This window comes from Moesziomyces antarcticus (assembly GCF_000747765.1).
Source record: "Moesziomyces antarcticus DNA, scaffold: scaffold_v10016, strain JCM 10317, whole genome shotgun sequence".
Lineage (NCBI taxonomy): Eukaryota > Fungi > Basidiomycota > Ustilaginomycetes > Ustilaginales > Ustilaginaceae > Moesziomyces > Moesziomyces antarcticus.
Genome location: NW_014638994.1, coordinates 458,449 through 484,501, shown reverse-complemented (window position 1 = coordinate 484,501; position 26,053 = coordinate 458,449). Strand labels below are relative to the sequence as shown.

The 26,053-nt window shown below is 61.3% G+C and overlaps 10 protein-coding genes across 10 annotated transcripts in view; 4 read left to right on the top strand and 6 right to left on the bottom strand.

Annotated features, from left to right (window-relative positions):
• PAN0_016d5388 (short-chain dehydrogenase reductase sdr) overlaps positions 1-4,444 on the top strand; it is a gene marked incomplete at both ends in the record, with an annotated part of 4,660 nt that extends 216 nt beyond the window's left edge. Inside the window, 3 exons of the mRNA XM_014799329.1 lie at positions 167-1,000; positions 1,154-1,223; positions 1,433-4,444. Of these exons, the coding sequence (XP_014654815.1) occupies positions 167-1,000; positions 1,154-1,223; positions 1,433-4,444 (3,916 nt within the window). The remainder of the gene's footprint in view (positions 1-166; positions 1,001-1,153; positions 1,224-1,432) is intronic.
• Positions 4,445-4,634: 190 nt separating this feature from the next.
• On the bottom strand, positions 4,635-5,570 carry PAN0_016c5387 (chitin-binding protein; the record flags this gene model as incomplete). Its single annotated transcript, XM_014799328.1, has 1 exon — positions 4,635-5,570. The coding sequence occupies one exon, from the start codon at positions 5,568-5,570 to the stop codon at positions 4,635-4,637; it is 936 nt and encodes a 311-aa protein (XP_014654814.1).
• A 1,119-nt stretch (positions 5,571-6,689) lies between these two features.
• On the bottom strand, positions 6,690-8,241 carry PAN0_016c5386 (uncharacterized protein; the record flags this gene model as incomplete). Its single annotated transcript, XM_014799327.1, has 3 exons — positions 6,690-7,166; positions 7,389-7,570; positions 7,635-8,241. 3 exons carry the CDS (start codon positions 8,239-8,241, stop codon positions 6,690-6,692), a joined length of 1,266 nt encoding a protein of 421 aa, XP_014654813.1.
• Positions 8,242-8,740: 499 nt separating this feature from the next.
• Positions 8,741-10,461, top strand: PAN0_016d5385 (MFS general substrate transporter; the record flags this gene model as incomplete). The annotated part of the gene is made up of 3 exons (XM_014799326.1): positions 8,741-9,742; positions 9,829-10,098; positions 10,162-10,461. The coding sequence occupies 3 exons, from the start codon at positions 8,741-8,743 to the stop codon at positions 10,459-10,461; spliced, it is 1,572 nt and encodes a 523-aa protein (XP_014654812.1).
• Positions 10,462-10,478: 17 nt separating this feature from the next.
• On the bottom strand, positions 10,479-11,385 carry PAN0_016c5384 (uncharacterized protein; the record flags this gene model as incomplete). Its single annotated transcript, XM_014799325.1, has 3 exons — positions 10,479-10,922; positions 11,122-11,221; positions 11,297-11,385. The coding sequence occupies 3 exons, from the start codon at positions 11,383-11,385 to the stop codon at positions 10,479-10,481; spliced, it is 633 nt and encodes a 210-aa protein (XP_014654811.1).
• Positions 11,386-11,834: 449 nt separating this feature from the next.
• On the top strand, positions 11,835-12,578 carry PAN0_016d5383 (uncharacterized protein; the record flags this gene model as incomplete). Its single annotated transcript, XM_014799324.1, has 1 exon — positions 11,835-12,578. One exon carries the CDS (start codon positions 11,835-11,837, stop codon positions 12,576-12,578), a length of 744 nt encoding a protein of 247 aa, XP_014654810.1.
• Positions 12,579-13,234: 656 nt separating this feature from the next.
• Positions 13,235-19,405, bottom strand: PAN0_016c5382 (NACHT domain protein; the record flags this gene model as incomplete). The annotated part of the gene is made up of 1 exon (XM_014799323.1): positions 13,235-19,405. One exon carries the CDS (start codon positions 19,403-19,405, stop codon positions 13,235-13,237), a length of 6,171 nt encoding a protein of 2,056 aa, XP_014654809.1.
• A 940-nt stretch (positions 19,406-20,345) lies between these two features.
• On the bottom strand, positions 20,346-21,638 carry PAN0_016c5381 (uncharacterized protein; the record flags this gene model as incomplete). The annotated part of the gene is made up of 1 exon (XM_014799322.1): positions 20,346-21,638. One exon carries the CDS (start codon positions 21,636-21,638, stop codon positions 20,346-20,348), a length of 1,293 nt encoding a protein of 430 aa, XP_014654808.1.
• A 251-nt stretch (positions 21,639-21,889) lies between these two features.
• Positions 21,890-22,974, top strand: PAN0_016d5380 (endoplasmic reticulum protein; the record flags this gene model as incomplete). The annotated part of the gene is made up of 2 exons (XM_014799321.1): positions 21,890-22,084; positions 22,153-22,974. The coding sequence occupies 2 exons, from the start codon at positions 21,890-21,892 to the stop codon at positions 22,972-22,974; spliced, it is 1,017 nt and encodes a 338-aa protein (XP_014654807.1).
• Positions 22,975-23,123: 149 nt separating this feature from the next.
• On the bottom strand, positions 23,124-25,889 carry PAN0_016c5379 (ER organization and biogenesis-related protein; the record flags this gene model as incomplete). The annotated part of the gene is made up of 1 exon (XM_014799320.1): positions 23,124-25,889. The coding sequence occupies one exon, from the start codon at positions 25,887-25,889 to the stop codon at positions 23,124-23,126; it is 2,766 nt and encodes a 921-aa protein (XP_014654806.1).
• Between the last annotated feature and the right edge of the window lie 164 nt (positions 25,890-26,053).

The following is a 26,053-nucleotide window of genomic DNA, read 5'->3' as shown; positions in this document are numbered from 1 at the left end:
GGGGGGGGGGGGGGGGGGGGGGGGGGGGGGGGGGGGGGGGGGGGGGGGGGGGGGGCGTCGCAGGTGTCGTTCGGCGCGAACATAGGCGGCAACTGGCCTCGCTCATGCATCGTCTTGTCGTTGCATCGACAGCGCGGCGCCTCTTGGTGATGACGTCTGCCACTAGTGCAACTCCAACGAGCGTGCGCACTGCGCTCATCACGGGCAGCTTCGATGCTCGACCCATCGGCTTCACGGCTGCTCGTCTACTGATTCAGCAGCACGACTTCAATGTGATCCTCAGCGGCCGGCGCGCCCAAGCTGTGCACGAAGCGGTTTCGAAGCTCAAAGAGGAGCTTGCTTCGTCCTCTTTTGACGCCAGGGTGCACGGTCTCGTTCTCGACGTCGATGATCAAAGCTCGATTGATTTGGCGGTTTTGCAACTGTTGGATCCGTCCGGCCCGCTGCTCGGTGGCGCGTTGGATGTGCTGATCAACAATGCCGGTGTAGGGGCTCCGCCCGGCCGCGGTGGCAAGGGATCCAACGTCCTGTTCCTTCAAACCGAACTGACCACTTCGGCCGACATGGTCGATGTGTTCACCACCAACGTTGCTGCACCGGTCGCAGTGACCAATGCGCTGCTACCGCTGCTTTCCAAATCCGACCGTGCAAGGATCGTCAACGTTTCGTCGGCACGAGGCTCACCGGCCTTTGGAAGCGGTCTGGAAGCGGAAAGGACAGGTGCGATGGTGTACAATGCGTCCAAAGCAGCGCTGAATATGGTCACGCTCATGCAGGCCAAGAATCTGCCGCAGCATATCGGTGCGAATCTCAAGGTGAATGCCGCTTCGCCGGGGCATGTCAAGACACCGTTCAACAACTTTACGGGGCTGAGGTCGTTGGAGGAGGGTGCGGCGGTGTACGTGCACCTCGCCACGCTGCCAGACGATGGTCCTACGGGCCAGCTGATCGGCAACCATGCGCCATTCTCCACGGACGGTTCATTCGTCCAGATCCCGTGGTGAGCGCCGCTTGCCTTACTAGCTTGCTTTTACAGTAGATGGTAGCGTTGTGATCTTTCGGCGCGCGGAAATGAGATCCGTCCGCTATGGTTCGCGAGCTAGACTACCAGCTTATGGCGCCTGCTCGAGTCGATGTGCGATCTCTCCCTCAGCTCGGGGCATGATGGATTGCAGCTCGACAACCACCATCAGAGGGAGCGAAGCAAGAAAGCGGCGTTGAGGGTCGGCGAATTTTGACATCCGCGCGAACTGCCGATCTGACATCGTAGCATCGTAAAATCAATATTGTCGGATGTCGGAAGTGCGGCCGAGCGCGAATTGAGGGCGCAAAGAGAAAATTTCCTCGAAGCAGCCGAGCGGAAAGAATGGCGGCTCGCACAAAGGCTCTTTCTTACCTTCGCTTCACCCCACCATCACCCTCGCCATCACAGTCCACAATCATGTCGCAAAAGGGACGCGGAAAGGGCAAGGGCAAGGGCCCCGAGCTGACGTTCGACGAAAAGGCAAGGGCCGAGTATCTGACGGGCTTCCGCAAACGAAAGCAGGAGCGCAAGCAGGCGGGTCGTGAGTATCTCGCCAAAAAGGCCAAGGAAGAGCAGCTGGTGGCACGCAAGGAGCTTCGACAGGCGCGCAAGGAGAAGGCTGCCGAGAATGTGCGCGAGGCACGCAAGGCGTACGGCCTCGAAGCCGAGGGCGAATCCGATCTCGACGCCGACGACGCATCCGACGACGAGCAGCTCGACGAAGCGGATGCCGTGCCGCAGATCCAGGAGGAGGAGTACGATTCGGACCAGCACCACACGCATGTCGTCGTAGAGTCGTTCGATCCGGAGCAAGAGGCGTTTGCCAAAGCCACCGAGAAGGCGCCGGCGACCAGGATCCCCAAAGCTAATGGTGCGTCTACCAATGCACAATCCAGTGTAGAGGCTCTTCCACCTTCCTCCCGCCGCGTCAACAAAGCTAAGGCCAATGCGAGTCTCTCCCTCTCACACACTCCGTTGTGTCGCTCCAGCATGCACGTACTTACCCGCTATTTATGTTTCTCTTCCGTTTCTGCAGGCCCAAGCCAAGAAGAAGATCATCCACACCAAGAAAAAGATGTCGCGCAGAAAAGACTCCTCGTCTCGGGGCTCACAGAGTCGTTCTCGAAAGAGGAGCTAGTGCGACGCTTCTCCACGTTTGGCGACGTGCTTGCGCTCGACGGGCTCGGCAAGCGCGACGCCCTCGGCCAGTTCCGTCCGTACGCCTACCTCACCCTGCGCGCACCGCAACAGCATATTCAGCGATGCATGAATCTGCTCTCGGGCTCGGTGTGGAAAGGCGCTACGCTGCGCATCGGCGAGGCCAAGCCGGACTACCAGCAATGCATCCAGCAGGAAAACGAAAAGCAAAGGCTCGAGGATGAGCAACGCACCGCCAAAAAGCCAAGGCGATTGCCGCCAGGCATGGGATTCGAGAGTGCCAGGATGGAGCCGGTGGACGAGGCGGCCGTGGAGAGTGGGTCGGTGTGGGGATGGAAGCGTACGCCTGCAGGACATCTTGTGCGTCCATTGCGTATGCGTCCTGCCCATCCGCTCCCGCGTCCCTCGCGAGCATCCACTCTCGCACACGCCAACGCCAACGCACAGGAAGAGGACGCCCAGCCCGAATCGAGTCGAGGCACGCGCGTCAATCCACGTCCACCCACTCGGGCGCATCGCATCACCATCGATCCTACGCGCTACGGCGCCATCCACCTCTCCGGCCCGCTGCTCGAGTCGCTTGCAGCCGAAACGGGCGCGGCCGAGGCGGATTTCGATGTGGCCTCGCTCGGATCGGGCGAATGGCAGTGCGAAGAGATCGACGACGACGAGGCAGCGAATGCATCGCATCGTCTCGTGCGCTGGCAGTACGTGGCGAAAGACGGCGTGGTGCTGCACGAGGAGTTCACCAAGCTGCCTGTTCGTGTCGTCGCAGCTGCACACGCTGATAACGAGGGGGATGTGGTGGACCAGCTCGACTTTGACCGTTTTGCCGACGATGCGGACGACGATCTGTTTGCCGGTTTCGCCTCGACGCTCACTCCTGCCAAGCCGGCGGTGCCAGCACGTGCCGTCGAGAATGCTGCTGTGGCCGAGGAGGTGGACACGGCGGACATCGACGACCTCTTCAGTGGGCTGGCGTCGAGCGCAGCGGGTATGAACGATCTGTTCTCGGATCTGCCATCCGTGCCTGCCAAGCGAGCCAAGGTGCAGCCGCGCGTAGTGTCGACATTGACGCCCGCAGCGCCAGTTTCGACGCCACCAGTGCCCGCGCCGATTTCGAAACCGACGCACAAGACAAAGGGGACGTTTGTGCCAGGCCTGGATCCGGAGGAGGAAGACGCGGCCAACTTTTCCGACGGCTACGACGAGATCGCCGCCGCCGCTCCTGCAGCAAGGATGGCAGATGCGGTCGAGGAGCGACAAAAGACGCTTGCGCTGCTGGGCGAGATGTTTGGCGCTTCCGACGACGAAGTCGCCCCCGCTGTGGTCGCTGCGCAAGAGGAGCAAGTCGAACTGGAGTCGGAATCGAGCGAATCCAGCTCGGATGCTTCGAGCACAGAATCGTCATCGGAAGCGGAGGATGTCGAAGCAACACCGAGCAGTGACTCGAGCTCGAGCTCGGACGCTGCGTTGGAAGTCGAGTTGCCAGAGGCTGCCGAGGCGCAAGTGGAGGATGTTGCGATGCAAGATGCTGTTGTTGAAGAAGCAGTTCCTGCAGCGATGGAGGGCAAGTCTCGACGTGCTGCCTTCCTTCGTTCTCTAGCCACACCGGCTGGATCGACGCAAGCTGGCGGTGGAAGTTATGTGCCCATTGCGCGGTTTGATCCTGCATCACTTGTGCCCGGCGCAAGCGTCGAATCAACACCAGTCGCCGAGGTGCACTCCGTGGGCGGGGTTACAGCCACTGCTACGGGAGAGGATATCGGATCCAAAGTCTCCATGTCGACGCTCAAAGAGATGTTCCGTCCACAAGAACCTACCGCCTCGGCTGGGTTTAGTCTCGGTCTGGATATCAACGACTCGGGCGCGGGATTTTCACTCCTCGATTCACTAGGTCTCGACCTGGAACTCGAAGACGATCCCACCGACGACACGGCTCCATCAACCTTTGCGCCGATCCAATCTCGCTACCCCACATCCGATGTGGTGCAGCCAGAAGAACCCAAGCGACTTGCACCCTTTTTCCCCGGTCCAGCAGAGGCAGCTTGGAACGGTAGCCATGCCCAAGCAGCCGTATCGCGATGGATGAGACCAAGGACCGAACAGCAAAAGGAGGAGGATTGGTCGAGATACAAACAGCAACTCACCCCCGCGGTCAAGAAGCGCCACCGCGAAGCAGCACGCAAACACAAGCGCAACTTCAACAGCCTCCCCCACCAGCCCAACGCACAAGCCAACACAGCACCAAGGCGCGTCTAGTTCGCCAATCCCACACACTCTCAATGCAAGACCCGCGTGCGTGCCAGTAGCAGCCAATGTGACATGAGAGGAAAAGCCAAAGGTTTGATGTTCTGTGATTGCGAGCGCCGCGAAAAACCAGCCGGGCGCGCCAGAATCGAGGAGAAAAGCACAGGACCTGCTGCGCGTGTGTAGAGGGGGGGGAATGGGATCAGGAGGATCGCTTTTTGAGCATGCGCATCGGCGGGCGACGCAAGTCGGCGCGTGCAGCGAGCGCGGACGAGTTGGGTTGGCGGCGTTTCTTGAGGCGGCACGACTTGGACTTGGCCGCGTGGCTGCGGTGGTCCGTGTTGGAGGCCGAGGCAGGCTTGGGAGTGGATGCGCTGGATGCAGCCGCGGTGGAGTTGGAGTTGGTTGCCGCCGAGTTGGAGTCGGATGCGCTGCTCGTGGAAGAAGAGCTAGCAGAAGAAGAAGAGGCTGCGGCAGCGGCGGCGGGCTTGGTAGTCGAGGGAGAGGCGACGTCGGGAAAGTTGGAGTTGGAGTTGGACCCGCCAAAGTCGAGGTCGATGCACTGGTAGAATGCGTTGGCGGTGTTGTCGACGGTCCATACGGCGTACACAATGTGATGGCCGGTGCGTGTGGGCATGCTTTTGGAGAGGTCGTGCTTCATGGTGGCGGGGGGAGCCTTGCCGTTCATGGCGACGGTGAGGAACGGGTCGGACTCGAGGTCGTTGGCGGTCAGACCCCTGGTGGAGGAAGCGTCCCAGTCCGGGCGCGTGATAAAGTAGCGAAAGTTGGTGGTGGCGTGCTGTGCGGTGAAAGTCCATGAAAAAGAGTGGACGTCGGCGGCCTTTGTGGTGGGCCAGACCTTGGCACCCTGGCGATCGAGTTGGGCAAACTGGCTCAGACCGGCTGAGCAGAGATTGGCACCGCCGCTGCGGGCGAAGGGGAGGCCCTTTGGAGCCTCGACGGACTGGGGCTCGTACTGGATCTCGCCGCAGTCTTTGGCCTGTCCGGTCTTGCAAAAGTAAGCGCGCGAGGCGGGCGCGGTTACGTAGCCGTGGGCGTCCACGAGGGTGATGAGTAGATGCGATACGATTGCGACCAGCGCAACGAGGCGGATGACGGAGAAGTTGCGCAGAGACATGGTTCAAGTTGAGCGAATAGGGGTATCGAATGCCGAGTGCGAGTGGGAATGTGTATGCAGAGAGCGAACAAGCGGGGCCAGCCCGGTAGTGAAACGAAGTCGGATGGGGAGGATGGATATGTAGGGGGGGAGGAGGAGGAGGCGGCGGCGGCGGAGCGGATGGTGGTGAGGAAGGGAGGAAGGGAGTGGTCGCTATATCGAGCGGATGGAGAGGTCATTCAATCGTCGCAGTCTCGTCTCGTCTCGTCATGACAGGCGCATTCGGCAAGGCCGGCCAGAGTGCGCTGAAGCATACAGCTCAAGGGTCAGGCACGAGTGAGCGCTGAGTGAGCGCCGCGATGTGATTGCCGTTCCCAGTGTCAAGTGTGACTGAACTGAAGCGACGCCGGGCAGACTTGCTGGCAGAACTCGGAAGGCGTCCGATGTGGCTACAGTGCTCCTGCTGTCGGATGAGCGCAGCGGCCAGCGAGAGCACTCGGCTCGGCAAAGAGGCCCAGCTCCGAGTGTGACAGCCTCGAGTGTGACAGCCTCCGAGTGTGACAGCTGCGCGAAAAAGGCTTGGCGGGGTCCCTTTGTTGGAGGAGCGCGACGCGACTCTCGACGCTTCAATGCTTTGCAAGCGAGGCGGCTCAGGGATGGAATTCGCAGAATGAACTGAAACCCGACTGCTGCCATGAGAGCAGAGCTGTAGATTCATGCCCGAGCGAAGTCTCACTTGAGACAAGCTCGGAGCGTCTCCGTCCATGCTTCCCACGCTTCGGAATGAGGCCGCTCGATGCTGAGTGAGCGGCGCAAGCAGATCATGGGCCAAACTGTCATGGGATCCCGCCTTGCAGCATAGAGGATTGGCAGCAACTGCATCGGAACAGCCGCAGGTGACTTGGCCCACTGGATGGGAAGATCGAAGTCGGCGCGTCATCCCGCCCGATTTACAAATCGAAGCTGCGCGATCGGCTCATCCGCATCGCACTTCCGCAGCCATCACCGAGTGCAATCAGGAACTCAGCTTCGATCCCCCTCTCCCTCTCTCGCCGCATCTCACGCAGATATAAGTAGCAACAGGCGCAGAGAGCAGAGCGTCGAGATTGAGCCCGAGTCAAGTCGCGGATATGGACTGATCTAGCTGGTCTTGCTCGTCGACGCCGAAGCAGTGTTTTGCGCCGCCTTCCACTCCTGCACCGCCTTGTCGGCAGCACGAAAGGCCTCCATGCCGGCGGGCATGCCCACGTACGTCGCCACCTGCAGCAGGCACTCTTGCACCTCGGTCTCGGTCACGCCATTGTTGAGCGCACCGCGCACGTGCGTAGCCAGCTCGGTCGACTTGCCCAGCGCCGCAAGCATGCCAATGTTGAGGATGCTGCGGTCGCGACGCGCCAGCCCCGGACGAGACCAGATACCTCCCCACGCATACTCGGTCGCCAGCTTCTGCATGGGCATCGTAAAGTCGTTGGCGTTCGAGAGGCTGCGCTCGACGTACGATTCGCCCACGACCTCTCTTCGGATCGAGTCGCCGACGGAGTGCAGCGTGGTGTGCAGCTCTTGCCAGGCCGCAGAGCCGGGCGCAACATCTTGCTTGGACGCTTGGCTCGACATTTCCTCCAGTCAGAGTCAGAGATGAGATAGCGACCCAATGAAGAGGATGGCGACCATGGTGGCTCGACGGCAACATGGCTCAGCATGCCTTCTCGGCTCTCGGCCCCCACCTCGGCCGGTCCACACTCTCAGCTACCGACGGGCCAAGCCGGATTTCACGCGGCTAAAATGCGCAGGGTCCAAATTTCATCCAGCACAGACCCTCTCTCCGCCGAAAAGCTACACCCGAGTGGCCATACCGAGGCCATTCTTGAAGGGCATCGCAGCCACGTACCAGCCTTGCGCCTCGAGGTACTCTTTGAAAGCCGTATACGTGCCGATCTCGACGCCGGTGAGCCAGTTGTCGATAAAAAGCACCGCGTCCGCCTGGAGCGAAGGTTCGAGCAGCTTGAACGTCGGCAGCGCCACTGTCCACAACAAAAAGTGTCAGCCGATCTATACCGGCACTCGGGTCGGGAGCGTGCTACTTACATTCGGCCCAGATGTCAAACAGCACAGCGTCTAGGCTGTTTTTCCCGATGTTGGCCTTTCGAGTCTGTTCGAGGATGTCGCCTCGCAACATTGTGAAGCCGGGGATATCGCTCGTGCCCTTGGGCAGCTTTAGCGCCGTAGCGATATTGGCCACCGCAGCATCCGCCTTGTGATCCTCCTTCTCGGTGCCCCACACCATAGCTTTGTCGGACGAAGCGGCGGCAGCTGCGGCTTGCGAGGCGATCATCAGATAGATCGTCGACACGCCGTACGAGGTGCCAGCCTCAAAGATGCGCGTCGCCTTCTTGTTGCGCAGCACCGCATAGATCAGCTCCGCCTTGTCCTGCTCGAGCGCAATCATCTTGTGGCTGAAGCGGCTAAAGTCGCGTTTCTGCACGTCTTGCGAATTGAGCGAAGAGATGCCCGTGCCCTGCGCATCTTGCTGCTCCGACTGCGCGTGCAGCTCGGTCACCAGCTGCGCTACCCAAGGATGCGTGCGGTGCAGGATGGTGTGCTGGTACGTAGTCATGCTTCGAGATAGCTGCAAGGGCGATAATGCTCGTGGGGCTCTCAGAGGTACTGCTCGAAGAGACCGGACGAACGACATCTTGGAATGGCGGTGTTTATAGTCGATCGCACGGATGGAGCTGGCGAGGTGAGCTCGATGCCAGATGCGAGTCGTGGATCGAAGTTGTTCCGCTGCCGTGTGGGGTAGCAATTTGACCCGGCGGACAAATTTGGCTGCCGCTACGAAACCTCATCTCCGCACTTTTGCCGCCGACCTTCGGTTCCCCACCAATTCGGTTCGGATCGTCTCGATCCATGCTCGCACCGCCCGATGTCGGCCCACTCTTCGACAGAGCATATCCGACAGGACTCCGAGCGGCCATTGTATGCGGGGACAAGACTGCCACGTTCTCGGAAAAGTTGCGACTTCGGCGAATTCACCGCCGGACTCGGCTCAAAGGATAGGAACTTTTTCAAAGCTCCTTTCTTTTCGCCGTGCCATTCGCCGAACGGACCCTGCACAACGGTTTGAGTCACACAAAACTTCAACCGGGGCCGATAGCCATGATTCGCGCCACCACTCGTTCGGACTGTGCACCATGTCGACTGGAACAGCAACGACCGCCGGCAGGACGACGGCCGCCGAAACCGGCCTGGCTACGACGACGGTTCAGCGGCGGCCATCGCGAGCCTCGTACACGGACGACTCGGAAGCGCATCTCTTCCGTACGCGCCTCGGCAGTCTTTCCCAGCAAGACTATACCCAACCCATCGATGAGGAGGAGGAGCAGAACAAGCACCACTTTGACGAAAGCAAGGCTACCAGCGATACCGAAAACTCGCGGCCTCCCTCTCCGCCTGTTCTCGCGACCTACCCACCATCCCAGGCCAAGCCAGTCGAGCTTGCGGCTGTCGACCAAGGTGCGGCGGCGTGGCGCTTCTTGGCGTGTGGATTCGTCATCTGGTCCATGGTGTGGGGCGTAGCATATTCGTACGGCAGCTTTCAAGACTACCACGAGCACAATCCGGACTCGCCCTTGTACGGGACGAGCGTGACCGGCATCTCGGCGGTAGGCACGCTGGTCATCGGATGTCAGCACTTTATCCCGCTCATCCTGCGCGGCTTCGTAACTACCTTTCCGCACCTTCGCCGCAGACTGGTGCTCGTCAGCGTGGTGCTCAGCTCGGCGTGCATTCTGGTTGCATCATTCGCGAGATCGGTGGCGATGCTCATCGTGTTCCAGGGCGTGCTGTTCGGGGTTACGAGCGGCGTGCTGCTGCTCCCCGTCGTGCTGTACCTCGGCCAGTGGTTCGATACCAGACGCGGCCTCGCTACGGGCGTCATCTTCATGGGGTCTGGATTCGGCGGCGTCGTGTTTCCGCTCATCCTCAATGCGCTCCTCACCTCGGTCGGGTTTGCCTGGACCATGAGGGTGTGGGCGCTCGCCCAGCTCGTACTCGCGGGCACGGCGCTATGGTTCGTCAGACCCAGACTGCCACTCGAAACACCCGATGTGCTTCCAATCACAAAGCTCGAGCTGGCAAGGGCTTTGCTTCCTGGCGACCTGTCGTGGCTCATCCACCCACTGTCGCTCATCTACGTAAGTGCCACTCGCCCGCAAAGAGAGAGCAACACAAGACTGATGGTTTTTGGGTTGTTGGATAGTTGGGAGTGGTGGCATTGCAGGCGTTTGGATGGTACATTGTATCGCTGTACATTGCGACGTACGCCACGGCGCTCGGGTTCAGCTCGACCGTCTCCACAGGCATCCTGGCCGCATTCAACGCATCGGCCATCATCGGCTACACCATCACGGGACCGTCGATTGACAAGCTCTCGTTCACGCTCGGCATGGCGGTTTCATCGGGCCTGTGTGCCCTCGCCGCCTTACTTCTGCTGGGCTTTGCAGCGACCCTTCCGATTTTGCTCGTGTTCGCCATTGTGTTTGGAGCTGCAGTAAGTTCCATGCTTCCCCTTTGACGCTGCGAGGGTATTCAAGCTGACGTATTGATGGCATAGGGTGGGGGATTTGGATGTTTCCTAACGCCCATTGCGAGGGATCTGGCAGCGGTGACGCGGTCGGACAATGCGCTGCAGTTCTTGACCTGGATGTTCATGCGTGGCGTAGCGGCTGTTACCGGTCCGCTGGTCGGATCGGCTCTGTACAGACCCGGTGTGGTTACGAAGCACCCGCGTGCGGGCGAGTATGGGATCAATGGGTTCAACGCACTCATCGTCTTTACCGGCGCATGTATGGGCGTGGCTAGCCTGATCGCACTCGCGGCATACATGTACAGAACCAAAGTGCTGGGCTTGTGAAGCTTGGAATGGAACAATCATTGTCGATGAGCGTGGATGTGATGTCGGGACTTTGAGCGTGCAAGTGCGGTTTGGAGGTGTCGAATCGTCGCATCCACTGCCGCCTGCAACCCATCATCCTCACCATCGTCTTGAGTGGTGGACTGGTTGATGCTGGTAGCTGCGGTGGTGCCGACCGAGTTGGAACTGACAGCGTTGGTGTTGCCATGCACGTTGACCGAGTTTACGATGGTCTGTACGTTGTTCGTGCCGGCTTGGAGGTTGCTACCGGACTGGTAGTTGCCCATCACCACCAATGGCACATTCCACTGTCGTGGCACCACGACCGACTCCCCCAGCCCAGCCAGAAGCAGAAAGACCAAGGCAGAGACGAAATTCATGGTGGTGGTCAAAGTAGGAGCGGTGGTATGGTTTGGTGTTGAGCAGATCAAGTCGTCGGCGTCTTCATGCAGCTCGGATCGCTGTGAGGACGTCATAACGTGCTGGGACCCATTCTTGTTCGTCGCGATCGAGGGTCAATCTCGTGCAGTCGAGATGGAGGTCACCGTGCACGCTCAATTGGACATCAATCAAGTAGAGTGTTCCGTGCGCAGCGGCTTCATCGTGCATCGCTGATCGTTGCCATCGCCACTTGAATCGAGCTCAACAGCCCAAATTTACAAGATGAGCTGGGTCGCACGGTGCGCACATGCTAGATGTGCGCGACTTGATCCCGATCGTGCGCGGCTCGCCGAGAAACGAGCCGAGCACGACGATGCCCCTAACGTTGTGATGAATTGGATGCATTCCTTCGACCGTCGGTCGAACTTTCGGGAATGAGCATTGGCGAGCTGACCGTCGCACATCGTTGCCCATCCAGTATCGGCGCGAGTACCATCGCTGCTCCAACACACGGGCTCGACGTTTTGGTTGGTGGTTGGCCATGTGTGAACTGATTCTGGGCCTTGAGAAATGAGCAGGACCACGCTGATCGTCGCTCGCGACTAGTAGCCTTGAGATCAATGCGCATCCCACATCCGCCCAAAAGGAGGCGGTGATGGTGATGGTTCATGCCCGCGCATCAAGATCATGGTCGCACCGTATGAAGCGATTCCAGATCTCGTTTGAAGCGTTTAGAGGGCGATTGCTAGGATCAAGTGGTCGGATCGCTCGCCTTCATCGCTGCGCCAAGACCAGCAGTGTTTGGCAATACCTCCCCCTGCGCAGCACGGTCATCCCTTCAAGTGCAGTGCGCAGTTACCCTGCGAAGTGCAGTGTAGCAGTCGCAACGTCGTGCACCTCACCGGGCTGGAAGCGGATATAAACCCATCCACCTTGTCGACGTCTTTGGCTCCATCATCCATCTCTCCTCACTCTCTCTCCCCTTGACAAAGATGAAGCTTTCGATGCTCGTCGCTCTTTCCCTGGCCTGCGCCGCCAGCTCTTCTCCCATCTCGAACGATCTTTCCAAGCGTCTGATGTTCGAGTCGGGTCACCAAGCCGCATCAGCCGATGCACACGGTGGGACCACACACACGTTTCAAACCAACACTCCCGTCGTAAGCGGCTCTGGCAATTCCATCACTACGGGTGGAACGCAGTCGGCCCAAGCAGATGCCAGCGGTGGCAAAGTGGATCAAGCGCTCGAGCAGGTCGAAAAGTTCTTTGGCCTATCCAAGCGCGAGCCACTACTTGGCGAAGCGGTAGAGATGGCTCAAAGCGTCAAAAACGCCTTGCACTTGGAAACTCATCCTGGTCGTGCAAGTGCAGGTGTGGGATTCAAGTTCCCGCCCGAAAAACGACTGGTTTCGAGTGAAGGAGGTGTGGATCCGGTCGAGATGTTTGCCAAAGCCATCGATACGCTGGTAAGGCCGTTGCAGGGTTTCGAACCCGGATTCATGAAGCGTCTTCTCTCCCATGCCGAGGAGAATGCACATGCAGACGCAGACGCTGGCGAAGGGCTCGAATGCCAAGCCAATGCACCGGTTGTTAGCGGTAGTGGAAACTCGGTTACTGTGGCAGGAGGACAGATGGACCATGCTGATGCACAGGGTGGAAGCATCCAACAGGAGATCAAACAGTCGCTCGGTTTGCGTCGTCGCCACCACCAATCCCGTACCCACGACAATGTCAACTAAATCGACCCACGCTCTTTGAACCGTTGCACAAAGACAATGGGCTCGAGCAAAGCCGCGCGCGCACTCGCTCTGCCGTTGCATCCGACTCTCTGCACGCACACTCGTTCATACTGTCCTTCCCGTCCTGTACCAATCTTGGTCAATTATACAGCCGTGATAATCTACATCGTTTGGCCCTTTCTTCAGACCAGATCGAGTCGCATCCGATGTTGGTTTGATCAACGCCACAATACGAGATAGGACGGCGCACATCTCCATCCCCCCCAGCTTCGGGGATCACCGTGGATTTTTTTGACAAGCTTCCCCATTCGGTCGCGAAAGACGCCATAGACCACAGCACTCCGTGATATTGACCCGACCTGCGCCACCAGCCTTCGTCGCAACGCAGACGCACATGTCGGTAGCAAAAGCCGTGCGCGTGCATTGCCATCTCGAGTCGGATAGAATAAGGCGTCCGATAAGATGTGCATCCGATTGCACCGGTCCAGGCCGGAGAACGACATTGAAACTCGCGCATATCGGCCTTTGTAATGTTGCAGCTATCCAAACAGTCTAGTGTCACTCGATCAACGTTCTCGAACATATGTACATTTCACCGGTCTAGGAAACAAAAAGTCGACTCGATCTGGTCTGGAAAAGAAAATGTGGTGGCGCCATTAGGCAGCCTGTGCAGGCAGCGACGCTCGTGCGCCGTGCATCTTGTCGGCGGCAGACACGCGGCAGCCGCGCGAACGGCGCAGCACAATGTCGGTGAGCGAGTCGCGGCCGCGGCGCATGCTGCGCTTCTGCTTGTGCTCGTGCATGTGTCCGTGCGCATCAGCGTGTCCCGGCTGTGCGACGGCGGTGGTGGAGAGGAGGAACCAGTTGTCGGGCGCAATGTAGCCGCCCGTGTGCGGCTGTGCGTGCTCGTCGCCCGCGTTGAGCTCCCACGCCTCGTGGTGGCAGTCGAGCCCGCGCGTGGCGAGCGAGGCAAACAGGTCGCGATACGTCGAGCTGCTGTTGGCAAAGCCGCCGTTGCGCGCATACGCAAAGCGCAGCATCTGGAGCTGCTTGCCCGCCCAGCGCTCAAACAGCTCCGAGGTGCCGTCCTCGTCGACCTCGCGCAGCACCTCCTCGTACACGCCCATGGCGCGGTCGTGGCGGCCAGCGTGCGTGTAGAGCTGTGCTAGCAGCTGGCTCGCCTCGACCGCCTCGTCGTCCAGCCCGTCGCCCGAGTGGCGCAGGTTGTAGCACAGCGTGTCGCACAGCGACATAGCCGCGTCCAGATGGCCAGCAGCCACGTGCGCATGCACGAGCGCGTGCCCGATCGACACCACCGTCGCCGGCTCCCAGCTCCGCTGCACCTCCCTCGACCGCCACAGCTGCTCGAGCACCGCCTCGAGCTCGCTGTAGTTCGACTGGGCGCCCAGAAGACGCACCAGGCCGCGCACGTCGTCGAAGCGCAGCGACACGAGCTCGATCTTGGCCTCGCGCAGCGCACACAGCACCTCGTCCGTGATGGCGCGCGACGTCTGGCGCATCGCCCTGCTGATCTTCTTGCTCGTGCTTGCGGGAACATCGATGCCAGCCATGTACTCGGCGAGCTTGTAGCCCAGCGCCACGTGCTTGTGGTAGAAGCGGTGGTGACGTGCGAGCTTGAGGCCGCACTTGGCGAGCTCGTGCGCCGTCGAAAAGTCGCCCGCCTCGAGCAGCTGGCTGACGCGGTGGTTGACGGCATGGCAGAAGAGGTGCGCGACGTCCTTGACCTGCTTTTCGCCGTCGGTGTGCGAAAGTACCGACTCGAGCAGCACGATGACCACCTCGTCCGACACTTCGTTGGCCAGGCAGTCGCCGAGCTCCGAAGCGCGGAAGTGCACCAGGACCTGCTCGAGGATCGAGCGGCAGAGGGCGGTACGGCCGACAGCGTGCCAGAAGCAGTGCAGACGCGCAGTAGCCTGCAGGAGCACCACCATCTCGACCACCTCGCGGCGGCTTTCGTAGCTGTACTGTCGGTAGAGCTGCATCTCGAGCAGCACCGCCGCCATCACCTCGGAGAAGGAGCGCTCCTCGTAATGACCCAGGTTGTGCAGGCACGCGACGATAAACACGAGCGACATCTTTTCCGTGCCGTGCGCGTGCGTCCACTCGACGTCGTGGTCGTGCTCGCACGGCATGTCCGGCAGCACAATGAGGTGCTGCAGCTTGCACAGCAGCGAGATCGCCCACGCCGCCACCTTGAAGCGGATGAGCATCTTGGAGATGTGGATGGCAACGCGGTGCAGCACCACCGACTCGTGGCAGCTGCCGAGCACTTCCAGGACTGTCGCCTGGAGCAGCACCAGGATCTGCGCGTGGTGGTGCTCTCCGCCGAGCGCAAAGTGGATGATGAGCACCTTTTCGAGCGCAAACAGCGTCAGCTCATGCCAGCAGCCCAGCTCGGCCTTGAGCTGGAGGTACATCTCCATGCAGATGCGCAGCGCATTCTCGCCCAGCTCGGGGTGGTGGTGGTGGCCGCCCTTCTCGATGATGGTGACGTACACCTTGGTGAGGCGCTTCTTGACCACCGTCACCTCTTCCTCGGTGATGGTCTCGACCGTGACGGTGCGCGTGCGCGTGATCACCTCTTCGTACAGCGTGACCGCCTCGTGGTGGTGCTCCTCGCTGTACTCGCAGATCTTGGCGAGAGCAATGAGCGCCCGGATGAGCAGCGTGTGGTCGACGCCGAAGCGCACCTTGATCACGTCGCGCAGCTCGATGGTGAGCTTGTAGTGCTCCTCAAAGTGGAAGCCGACGTGCACCTCGAGTCCCTTGACGTAGCGCTCGTACAGCACCATGATGATGTCGGCGGTGAAAAAGTCGTGGTGGTGGTGGCCGTGGTCGTGGCCTCCGTGCACAAAGACCTGCCACAGCGTACCACAAATCTCGATGAGCGAGCCCCAATGGCAGTGGTCGAAGCGCCACTCGCAGATCTCCCACGCCGCCTCCCACGCATCCGGGTGGCAGTGGCCGTGGTGTGCCTCGAGCACCGTGTAGATGTCGATAAAGTACTGGATGTAGTTGTGGCTGCCCATCCTCTTGCACAGCCTGCCGAGCTTGTACATGAGCTGGATGGTGAGCGTGTGGTGAGCGCCGCAATGCGCGCGGTAGAGCTCGAGCACCTCGACGTACAGCTCAATGACCTTGTCGTAGCGGTAGTGGTCCTCGTAAAAGCCGATGAGCGCCCAGAAGGCGTGGATGACGTGCTCGTGGTCGATGGCAAAGCTGTGTCGGCAGGCCCACCAGATGCGCAGGTAGAAGCGCTCGGCGACGTCGTAGTGGCCCCTCTTGCGGTGGCAGTGGGCGAGCTGGCCGACGAGCAGCAGGATCTCGAGCACGTGCTCGCCGGGGATCGAAATGTCGACGCTGACGTCGAGGAAGGCGGACCATGCGAGCTCGATGGTGCGGGTGATGACGATCTCGACCTCCTCGTACTTGCTGCAGGCAATGAGCTGGTTGATGAGCAGCAGGCACGCCTTGTACAGGTGCTTGTCGCCCTTCTTGATGCGGATGCAGCGCTCGTAGTGCGTCTCAAACACCTCGCGCGTCACGGTCTCGGTGACGGTGATCTTGGTGGTGGTCTTGGTCTTGCGCGTGACCTCCTCGATCTCCTCGGTCACCTCGGTGACGATGACGGTGACCTCGTGCGCCTCGTCGTCATAGGGGCGGCCGCAGCCCTTGAACCAGCCAAAGAGCTTGACAAAGATCTCGTAGCACACCGAGAGGAGGCCAAAGCTGCGCAGCACCAGGCCGAGCTGCTTGAGCCGGATGACGATGTCGTACTCCTTGCACTCGTGGTGGTGGAACTCGGCCCAGAGCACGACGAGGATGTCGTGCGCCTCGGTGACGTTACCGTGGGCGTGGAGCAGCTTGGCGTATTCGATGCAGACGTCGATCTTGAGCAGCACCATGTCGAGCGACCACTGGCGGCGGCAGATCTCGCCGAGTCGACGCCAGATGGTGAGGTAGAGACGGCAAGCGTGGTGCCAGTGTTGGTGGTATTTGGCGTAGCCGCGTGCGAGTCGCAGCAGCACCAGGATGCGCGCATCGTGCTCGTGCTCGTCCTCCTCGTCGTCGACGGTCTCGAGGATCGAGGTGACGTAGGTGTTGATGAGCTCGGTATCTTCGCCGTGCACGACGATCTCGAGGCCGGCCATCTCGTTGCAGATGTGCTTGGTGCGCTCGTGGCGCGGGCCGTGGAGATGCAAGAAAATGTGGTAGAGCTCGCGGTAGACGATGATGACGGCGGCGTGATCCTTGATGCCGACGAGGAGCTGGATGAGCACCTGGTACCAGTGGATGACCTGTTCGCTGTGCTCGCCGTGCTGGCGGCGGCAGATCTCGATGGTGAAGCGGATCATGTGTTCGCGCATGGTGCACAGCTCGGTCCTCTCGACAAACACGAGCGTCTCGGTGCAGGTGAGGAAGAGCGAGGCGCACATGGTGACGACGAGCGAGAAGCGGTCGATGCACTTGCCCTCTTGGCCGAGCTTGCAGGCGTAGAAGAAGTACTCGGCCGCCTCCGAGAGCTGGTGGTGGCCGCGATGGATGCATGCGAGGGCGAGGTACATCTGCATGACCGAGAGGTGGTCCTTGCCGAAGCACGCCTTGCGCACCTCGAGGCCGAGCTTGTGGTGGGCAACGTGACGGTGGTGGTTCCAGTAGGACCACTCGAGGAGCGCAAACTGGGTGGAGCGCGGGAACCAGTCGGCGAGCTCCTTCGCCTCGAGGCCGGAGCGCTCAAAGTGGTGGTGCCAGAAGAGGACGGTGTACTCGACGGCGCTGCCCGCGTGGAGGGCGGCGTCGAGCTCTTTACCACTGAGCAGCTCGAGGCGCGGCAGGGCGACGTCGGTGAATTCGGCGGCGACCGAGACGAGGAGCTTGCGCAGCATGCGCCTGTGCACCATCTGCTCGTCGTTGAGCAGATGTTCGCGTGCAAAGCTGCGGATGGTGGCGTGGCGGAAGTGGAGGTGGCCGCTGATGTCTTGGAAGAAGATGGAGGCGTGCGGCGAGGCTCGCGCTGCCTCGAGCATGTCGGGACGCATGAGCGCCCCGAGCTCGGTCCAGCAGAGCGGCCGCCTGGCGATGAGCATCAACTGGACCAGACGCTCGCCCGCCTCGCCGAGGTGCTTGGCATGCTCATGCAGAAGCTTGTGGACATCGAGCGTGCAGTCGCTGTCCTGTTCGGGATGCAGACGCAGGAGCTCGAGGTAGAGGTAGGCCCAGAGGAACGAGCCGCAGGCGCGTTCGAGCAGCGACTCGATCAGCGTCTCGTCGTGCGGGACGCCCTGCCTGGAAAGGCCGTTGCGCAGGTAGACGGCGAGGTCTTTGGCGTTGACGTCGCGCGTGATCTTGTAGTCGGGCAAGTCGTCGGCGTAAGCACCGCCAAAGGTGACCATGCGGGCGCGAGGGCTGCGCTGTACGCACTGGCGCAGCTGCTGGAACGCCTTGTCGTGGCGGGTGCTGAGACCGTCGACGAGGAGGAGCATGTCGTTGTCGTACGCGATGCGGGCGAGCGTGTTGGCGAGGACGTCCCACAGCGCCTGAGCGAGCGGTTCCTCCTCGTAGTCGTGAGCGATGACGTCTGCGAGGTCCGAGTGGAGCTCTACGTCGCCGATGTTGTGGTGCCAGATCTGTGCGAGGAGCGATTTTGCGAGGTCGAGGAGCGAGTGCGAGTCGTGCTGGTCGACGAGGAGGACGTCGTAGGACTTGCGACCGAGCGTGCGACGCAGACGCTCCTGGGTCCACACGGCGAGCGATGACTTTCCTGTGCCCGGCTTGCCGGTGATCTGGAGGATGTCGTCGCGGCCGCGGAGGAAGCCGAGGAGCGGGGTCTGGAACCACTCGCACGTTTCGGGTTCGACGGTGGCCTGGCGCTTGAGGCTGGCAAAGAGGCGCGACTTGAGGCTGGGGGCGGACTTGCCCTCGAGGTGGTTGAGGATGTCGAGCGTCGATACGGCCGGGTGGACGGCGTGCTGGACGAGGGCGAGCCTCCAGACGAGGCGATCGAGCTTGATGCGGTCGATGTCGATGGCGTCGATGGCGTCGGCAAAGTGGGCACCAATGTCGATCGACTCGGAGCTGGTGGGGCTGAGACGGTTCATGCGCGAGCGAACGTGGCGTGCGAGGTGTGCGCTGAGCGACATGTATCGGGAGAAGAGCGAGTGGAGGAGCGAGCGCACGGGCTGCGAGTGGGCCTGGTAAGGGGTGCTGGTGTGGAGCGAGCGGATGAGGAGGTGCGCAATGTGGGAGAGCAGCTCAAAGAGCGGACGGAGGGCGTGAGCCTGGTGATGACCGACTTCGAGGTGGAGTCGGATGGCGACGAGGCTGGTCTTGAGCGAGTGTTCGTCTGCGGCGAGGTGGGAGAAGTGGTTGAGCTGTGCGCCGATCTCCTCTGCCTGACGGAGCACCTTGTCCCAGGCCGAGTTCTTGCGGGGCATGTGGAGGAGACGCTCGTGTGCGAGCGATTCGAGGAAGCACTCGAGGTCGCAATCGACAAAGTCCTGATCGTTGAGGTCGTCGATGAGGACGACGAGGCTTCTGCGGATGTCGATGGAGGGCTGGTGCATGGTGAGGAAGCTGGGCTGGTGGTCGGTGACCGAGGGGGTGGTGAGGGGCGTGTCGTCGAGGTGCATCATGGCGGTGTCGCTCGACTCGGTGAGCGCGGTGAGGTGGCTCTCGGTGCGGCCAAAGTGGGGCTTGAGGGGAGCGTCGACGTCGACGTCGGATTCGGCGAGGTTGGACATGCTGGCACCGGACGTGGATCGGCTGAGCTTTTGCAGAGTGTTTCGTCCTAGACCCAAGACGTTCATGAGGTCGAAAGGGGTAGAAGGAGGATGATGATTCCGTTGTCCAGGTGGGGATAGAGAGGGGGGTATAGAGAGGTGAGTTGACGGGGGGTCCTTCTCGCTTCTTCAGCTGCGTGTGGGTCCGTTGTTATATAGACATTCTCCATGGCTGAGAGCGCGCGCAACACCTCCTCGGCGCCTCCGACGATTCGATGGGCTGTTCCCATGTGTGATTGAACGGGGAGTGCCGAGTGTGGCGGCGTGGGAGACTTGGATGACTGTGTGCGTCGGGTGACCCGCTGAGCTGACTGCGGATAATCACATCGGCGCTGGAGAGTGGACGGTGGAAGCTGCACCCGCGGGACGCACTGTGCGTTTCTGGACAGGTTGCGACTTGCAAGGCGGGACCCGATACCGGCGTGCTGGAACGGGACTCGCTCAGCTGTGCTGTGCTGAGCTGGGCCCAAGCGAGCTGTCACGCTTCTGTCAATTCCGATCAGTCACGCACGCGCTTCCCGTGGCGTGTGCTTGCCAGACGGAAAGTCCGACGTGCATGAGGGAGCGTGCGCTGTGCCTGCATGGCGCGTGCATCAACGGCAGTGGAGTTGCAACCTTGTCTCTCTCTCGTCACAAACTGTATATAATAATATCCGCTCGCCTCTTTTGGCTCAGCTGCTGCGGATAAAAAAAAGGTGGCTAGATCTTGGCCGTGTGAAGCGCATGCTTTTGTCGCCATCGGAGCGGTCCCGTGGCCTTGGGTCGGCCTCTTTCCTCATGCGGCCAAACCGTGCATCTGCACCTGCACCGGCACCTGCACCCTTGATCGTCTAATTGGCTCGTTCCCCACGCCTCGATTCGCCGTCCCGAACCAACACTTGCCCGACAGACTCGAGCCCAGAAACAAAAGAGGATGCAATGAGATGCAGGGATGGAACACAATTGGCGATTCAATTCTGGGCCTGGATTAGATCGCAGCACGCACCACTGCTTCGACGATGAGTCTGGCCGCGTGTTGGTGGTGCTCTCGCTCTTGCGGACTGCCGTACAGCTTGCGCGCAGCACGCTCGGACAGCACGCCGGCTGAGGCGAGGACGCTCTCGTAGCCCGACACTGTGTGCCTCTGCGTTCGTGCCCTCGCGCGTGCCGTCTTGGGCTGCACCGAGTCGGCGACGCGTGTCATCTTGTTCATGCTGCGCTCTTGCGTCTCCGCCTGTGCCTCGGCCCGCATGAGACGCTTCTCCTCCTTCGACGGCAGATACACCACGGCCGAAGCGTCGACGTCCAGCGTGCGCTTGTTGCTGCTGCTGGAGCGAGGAACCATCTTGGACGACGGCGACTGATGCAGCGCGGTGGGGATGTGCTGCTGTTCGGCCATGTCGAATCTGTACATTCCTGCCTTTGCTTGCTGCAAAATCTGCTCGCGGATCTCTGGTTGCAGCTCCGCCGCCGATGCAATGTACGGCTGCAGACACTCGACTGCCTCTTCCGGCGCCAGTGCCCGAAGGCTCAGTTCGGATGCAGCCGCAATACGCTCGAGCGCCAGCACGCGGTGCACACTGCACTCGGCGCCCACCTCGCCCGCCATGAGGGCAAGCAGCTTGAGCGAGTCCTTCATCGAGTCGGGATCGAGCCCGATGAGCGTGCCGTCGTCGAGCACGCCGATCTCGTACACCGCCACGCCTCCACCCTCGAGCAGCCGCCACTTGAGCTGCGTCACCAGCCTGTCGAATCGTTCGCGGCTCGGCGGAAGGATCTTGAGCTTGTACTCGAGATTGCCCTTTGCATCCACCTCGGGTGCGATGGGTCCAAAGCTCGCCGGCGAAGCGGTTTCGGCTACTGCGGCTGCATCAGCCTGCGTAGGCGATGTGCGCGAGCGACACGCAATCACCGGGTCCAGTCCGACGTTCTGGAGTGGAGACGACGAGTAGGTGCATTCGGATGCACGACGGAGTGCAGGATGCGCATAGGTAGATGTCGGAGCCTCAAAGCCGTCCGAGGTCTGGAGTTGCTGGTCGATGCTCACGCCCATATCGAGCGCAAAGAATCCGTCCGCCTCGTCGCTCCCATCCGACACTGCATCGTCGCACGCCATATTGAGCAGATGCAGCGCAGGCAGTCCGCTTTCTTCATCGAACTCGTCCTTTGCTGTCGCAAGTGCGCGATGCGACGGAGGCGTGGGTGGCGCCGTGTTCGACGCCGTCGTAGAGGCCGAGGTGGAGAGATGCGGCCAAGAGGCGGCTGCGTGTTCGTCGTTCATCGTGATATCGTTCAGCGAGGTATCCTGTCGATCATGGCTGTGTCCAAAACCAAAGCGCGGTGACGGTCGAAAGCGGATATGGTGGTCGAGTCAGAAGCGAGAGAGATGGCTAAGCAGAGAGCCCTGCATGACGCGTGCAGCCATCGACCCTGGGAGAGAGCGGCCCGCATAGTCCCGCATGAAACTGCGCTTTCCCATCTCGCCCCGCAAATTCGAGTCAAGCCAGTCATCGGGCAAGATTGCGAATATCGATGCCGATTCCGATTTGCAAAGCCAACGCCAAAAAGCCGGCCGGAAAGCCACGTCTACGTCCTCGGCCGCTTGGGACGTGGCTGATGCGCGCTTTGGAGCTTCGTCCGCATTCCAAGGTGGAGGGTGCCGCTATCTCTTGCGCCTCCATCTCCATCGACCCTTGCACCGACACACATCCGTCTTTACCCATCATGGTAAGTTCGCCCGCACAACCGCTGTTTGCTGTTGTATCTATTGATGCTTACGATTGTGTTTATGGCAGCCACGACCATCGGCATCTACGCCGCACCTGATTTGGGCGGCGGGACACTTCCTGTGCTTCTTTGCGGGGCTTCGCTACCTGGCGGGTACGGTGATGTTTGCGACCAAATCGGGCGGTCTTTCACGCTGGTACACCGCAACGTACCTTGGAGCCATCCTGTCGTACTGCGTGGTGGTGTACAAGTCGTTTGGAGTACCGCAGCTCAACAAGCCGTACATTCAGCGTGCGCTCATGGATGAAAATGTCCAGTACCTCTTTCTGGCGGTATACTGGTTCATGTCCAAACCCATCTTTATTACTATCCTCCCCTTTGTCACGTTCTCCCTCTTCCACGTGCTCACGTTCGTAAGGACGACGGTTTTGCCCGCGGTATTTCCATCTCCACCTCCAGCACAAGGTACGGCGCAAGGACAGCAGGGACAACAGTCCAAGGTGGCCAAGATGGTTCAAGGTTGGGTCAAGGCGAATTACGATCCGGCCATGCGCTTTGTGGCGTATGCAGAGGTGGCCATCTTTGCGCGTGTGCTGTTTGGTGCACTGCTGTGGAGGAACTCGCTCATGGCTCCGCTCTTCTATGCCCACTTCCTCCGACTCCGCTTCTACATGAGCAGCTTCACCAGAGCTGCATTCCAACACGTAGGTGCCGTACTCGATGGATATACGCAGCATCAAAGCTGTCCGCCTGGCGTGAGGAAGGTCTACCTCACCGTGACGGATCTCGTAGCGAGGTACGCCAGCTCCGTGCTGAGTGTGCAGAACAACCAGGCTCAGCCTCAACAACAGCCACAGGCCGCTCAACAACAGCCAGCAGCAAGGAGGTAGTGTCGCCCCCAATAACCCTCAGCCAAAACCGCCTCTCCCCATCCCGCTTTCCACATTGTCTTCATCACCCCGATCTTCTTCACTTTGCACCACGCTTCAATCACATTGTAAATGCTCCCTCTTTGCAGTCTCGTTGCTGTGCGGTGCGTCTAGGCTTGGGCGGCATTCCACGCCTCGTTGAGCGCATGGAACGCAGCCGCCGCAATCATCTTGTGCTCGGTGGCCGCGTCGGCCTTGATCTTGTCCGGGTGGAGACGGGCGATGGCGCGCGTGTAGTTCTTCTTGAGCCCTGCGGCGTCGAGCACCTGATGGAGCGCAATCGGTTTCCACCCCAGCTCTGGCCACACGATCGTGTCGAGCGACGAGAGCAGCGCGCGCAGATTCGTCTCCTTGCCGCGCTTCCACGCGTCGATCTTGGCATCCACCGCATCCTTGAGCGCAAACTTTTCCGTCTCTTCCACCGCCGCTTTCTGCTGCTGCTGCGCGAAGGCCGCACTCGCCTCCCCGTTCGAGCAAGTGGGGGGACGTCGGGGAGCAGCAGGTCTGGGTTTGGGTTTGGGTTGGGACGCAGCAACGGCAGGAGTGGGGTTGAGCATCTGCGAGCAGCGCTGAATGCCCTGTCGAGCGAATTTGATGTTCGACGTGGCAGTGCGCACGCCCGAGCCCTCGAGCTGTTCGTACTCGAGCAGCACCGCCCAATCGGCACCGGCGAGTTTCCAGCGTTCGCTCGCCTCGAGCGCCTGCGCGCGCCTGACCAGCGCCTTGCCAAACGTCTCGCGCAGCTTGACCTCGCCCAACTCTGCCGGCAGATCCGCCTCCTGGCTCGGTCGATACACGGCCACCCTCCCATTCGCATCGCGCTCGCCCCCGCCGAACGGCGCAAGCACAATGCGCACCAGCTGGTCGCAGTCGCGAATCGTCCCCGCCGTATCGCCGTTCTTCAACCGAACATTCGCTCGATTGCTCAGCAACGGCACCAGCCGAACCGAGTCGGCCGAATCGGATTCGAGCGCAGCAATGCCGCGCGTATAGCTCGCTTCGGCATCGGCGTAGGCGCCGCGCCGGAAGTGGTCGTTGCCCTCGTCCTTGTTGCGCGCGGCCGACGAGATGGTGTGCGACGCCTCGCGCGGAATCGCACGGCGCTTGAGCGCGGGCGGGGGCGCAGGCGATGCAGCGGAACTGCGCATGGGCCCGCGACGGTTGGGAGACGCATACGCCGCCTTGGGTGCCGCAGCAGGCCGCGTGGGGAGCGGCGGCGATGCGCCCGCCGGACTGTGCTGCCGCGAGATGGAGGCAGCCTCGTCGCGTCGGGCGCCAAAGAGGGCACTGGCAGCCGACGACATGGCCGCCGCAGCCGCAGCCACGCCGGCGGTCGGGGGTGCAGCCGCCTGACGCGCCTTGCCTTGCCGGGGCTGTTGAGTAGGCGGGGCAGGAGCGGCCTCGTCCTCGTTGTCCGAGTCCTTGAATCCCCCGCCCAGCTGTGCCGGCTCGTCGGAGCTGGCGGTGGGAGCCGTGTCGTTGGACTGTGCGAGTTCGGCCTCGACCATCCACTTTGGCTTCCCCTCCCACTCCTTGTTTCTTGGCGCTGTGGCGGTGGGGTTGCCCCACCTGCGCGCACGATGACGCTCGCTGCCGGCGTCGGACGGCGTAGTGCTGCGCTCGGCTCCGGCGCGATTATGTTCCTCGAGCGCCTTTTGCGCCTGTGCCTTGGCAGACGACCAGAAGGCGGAGGCCTTGGTAAGAACGGACGAGCCGATCTCGGATGCCTGCGCGTACAGCTGGTCGGCCTGGTGCTGCCAGTCTGGCGTCGCCTCGTCAGTGTCGCGCTGGGTGCCCGACTGCGGTGGCGGACGCCGACGTGGGGAGGGGGCGCGGGGTTCGTCGTCGTCCGAGTCGCGGAACGAGGTGCGCTCGCGAGCCTGGAGCTGGCGAGCCAGCTGTTCGTCTTGGTCGTTGTTGTCGGCGCCGACAAGAAGCTCGAGCGCCGCCTGGACGTCGAGGCCGGTTTGGGTGCGTGCGAGCGCCTGGCGTGCCTGCTGAGGCGAGAAGCCCATTTCGACGATCTGGCCGATGACGTGGGGCGGAGGCGAGCGCGAGCGCGAGCGGGCGGTGGAGGTGGGGGTGGGACGACGACCGCTGGCTGGTGAGGGGACCCTCGAGCTGTCTGCCGACGACGATGCCGAGGCAGACGAGGAGAGCGCCGCGACGCGAGGATCGTGTGGCCTGGAGGGCTTGAGTTCGGATACGGGCATGGCGAGTGCGCCGAGGATGTCGTCGGACTGGTCGATGTGCGCCGCGGTCTGGGCTGGGAGGGAGGATTCGAAGCCATCAAAGTCGAATGGGTCGTTGTTTGCGGGAGCGGTCGAGTGCGATTTGGTGGGCGTTGGCTGTGTAGTGGTTAGTGCGGGCACTGACGGCTTGGAGGAGGGAGCGGTGAAGGAGTCAAAGTCCCATGGATCCGATGGCTGCGTGGTGGGCTTGGCAGTTGGAGCTTTGGCAGCGTTTGCCGCGCTGGACGGACGAGAGGTGGCGACGGGCTGGGTCCAGGTGGACGAGTTGATACCGGACCAGAGTGCATCGTTCCTGCGCTTTTCGTCGTCCGCCTTGTTGCGAGCCTGTTGCTGCGCGAGTTGCTGACGCTGGGCGAGGCTGAGATTGGCCTCCTGCTTGGTGGACGAGGAGGAGGAGGAGGAGGAGGAGGCGAAGAGCGACGAAAAGGCGTCGGTGTTGGCTGTAGCTGAAGCCGCAGTGGTTGCAGCGGTGGTGCTCTTGGAGGAAGCAGGAGCCGGGCTGGAGGAGAGTGGGGGCGTGTGGTAGTTGGGTGGTTTATATGCTGGTTTGGCAGGTTGGGATGGCTGAGTCGAGCTGTTGGAACCACTCGACGGCTGCCACGTCAGATCGAGCAGATCGTCCATCGTTTCGATCGATCGCAAGTGCCGCCAGGCCGAGTCAGCACGCGAGCGATGGCGGAAAGGAGGCGTGGGGACGATGGTCTTGGACGTCGGAATCACCGCAATGCGAGAACAACACCCGCTCTCTCGTCACACGCACAGCCCACACCCTCCAGCTCCTCCACCCC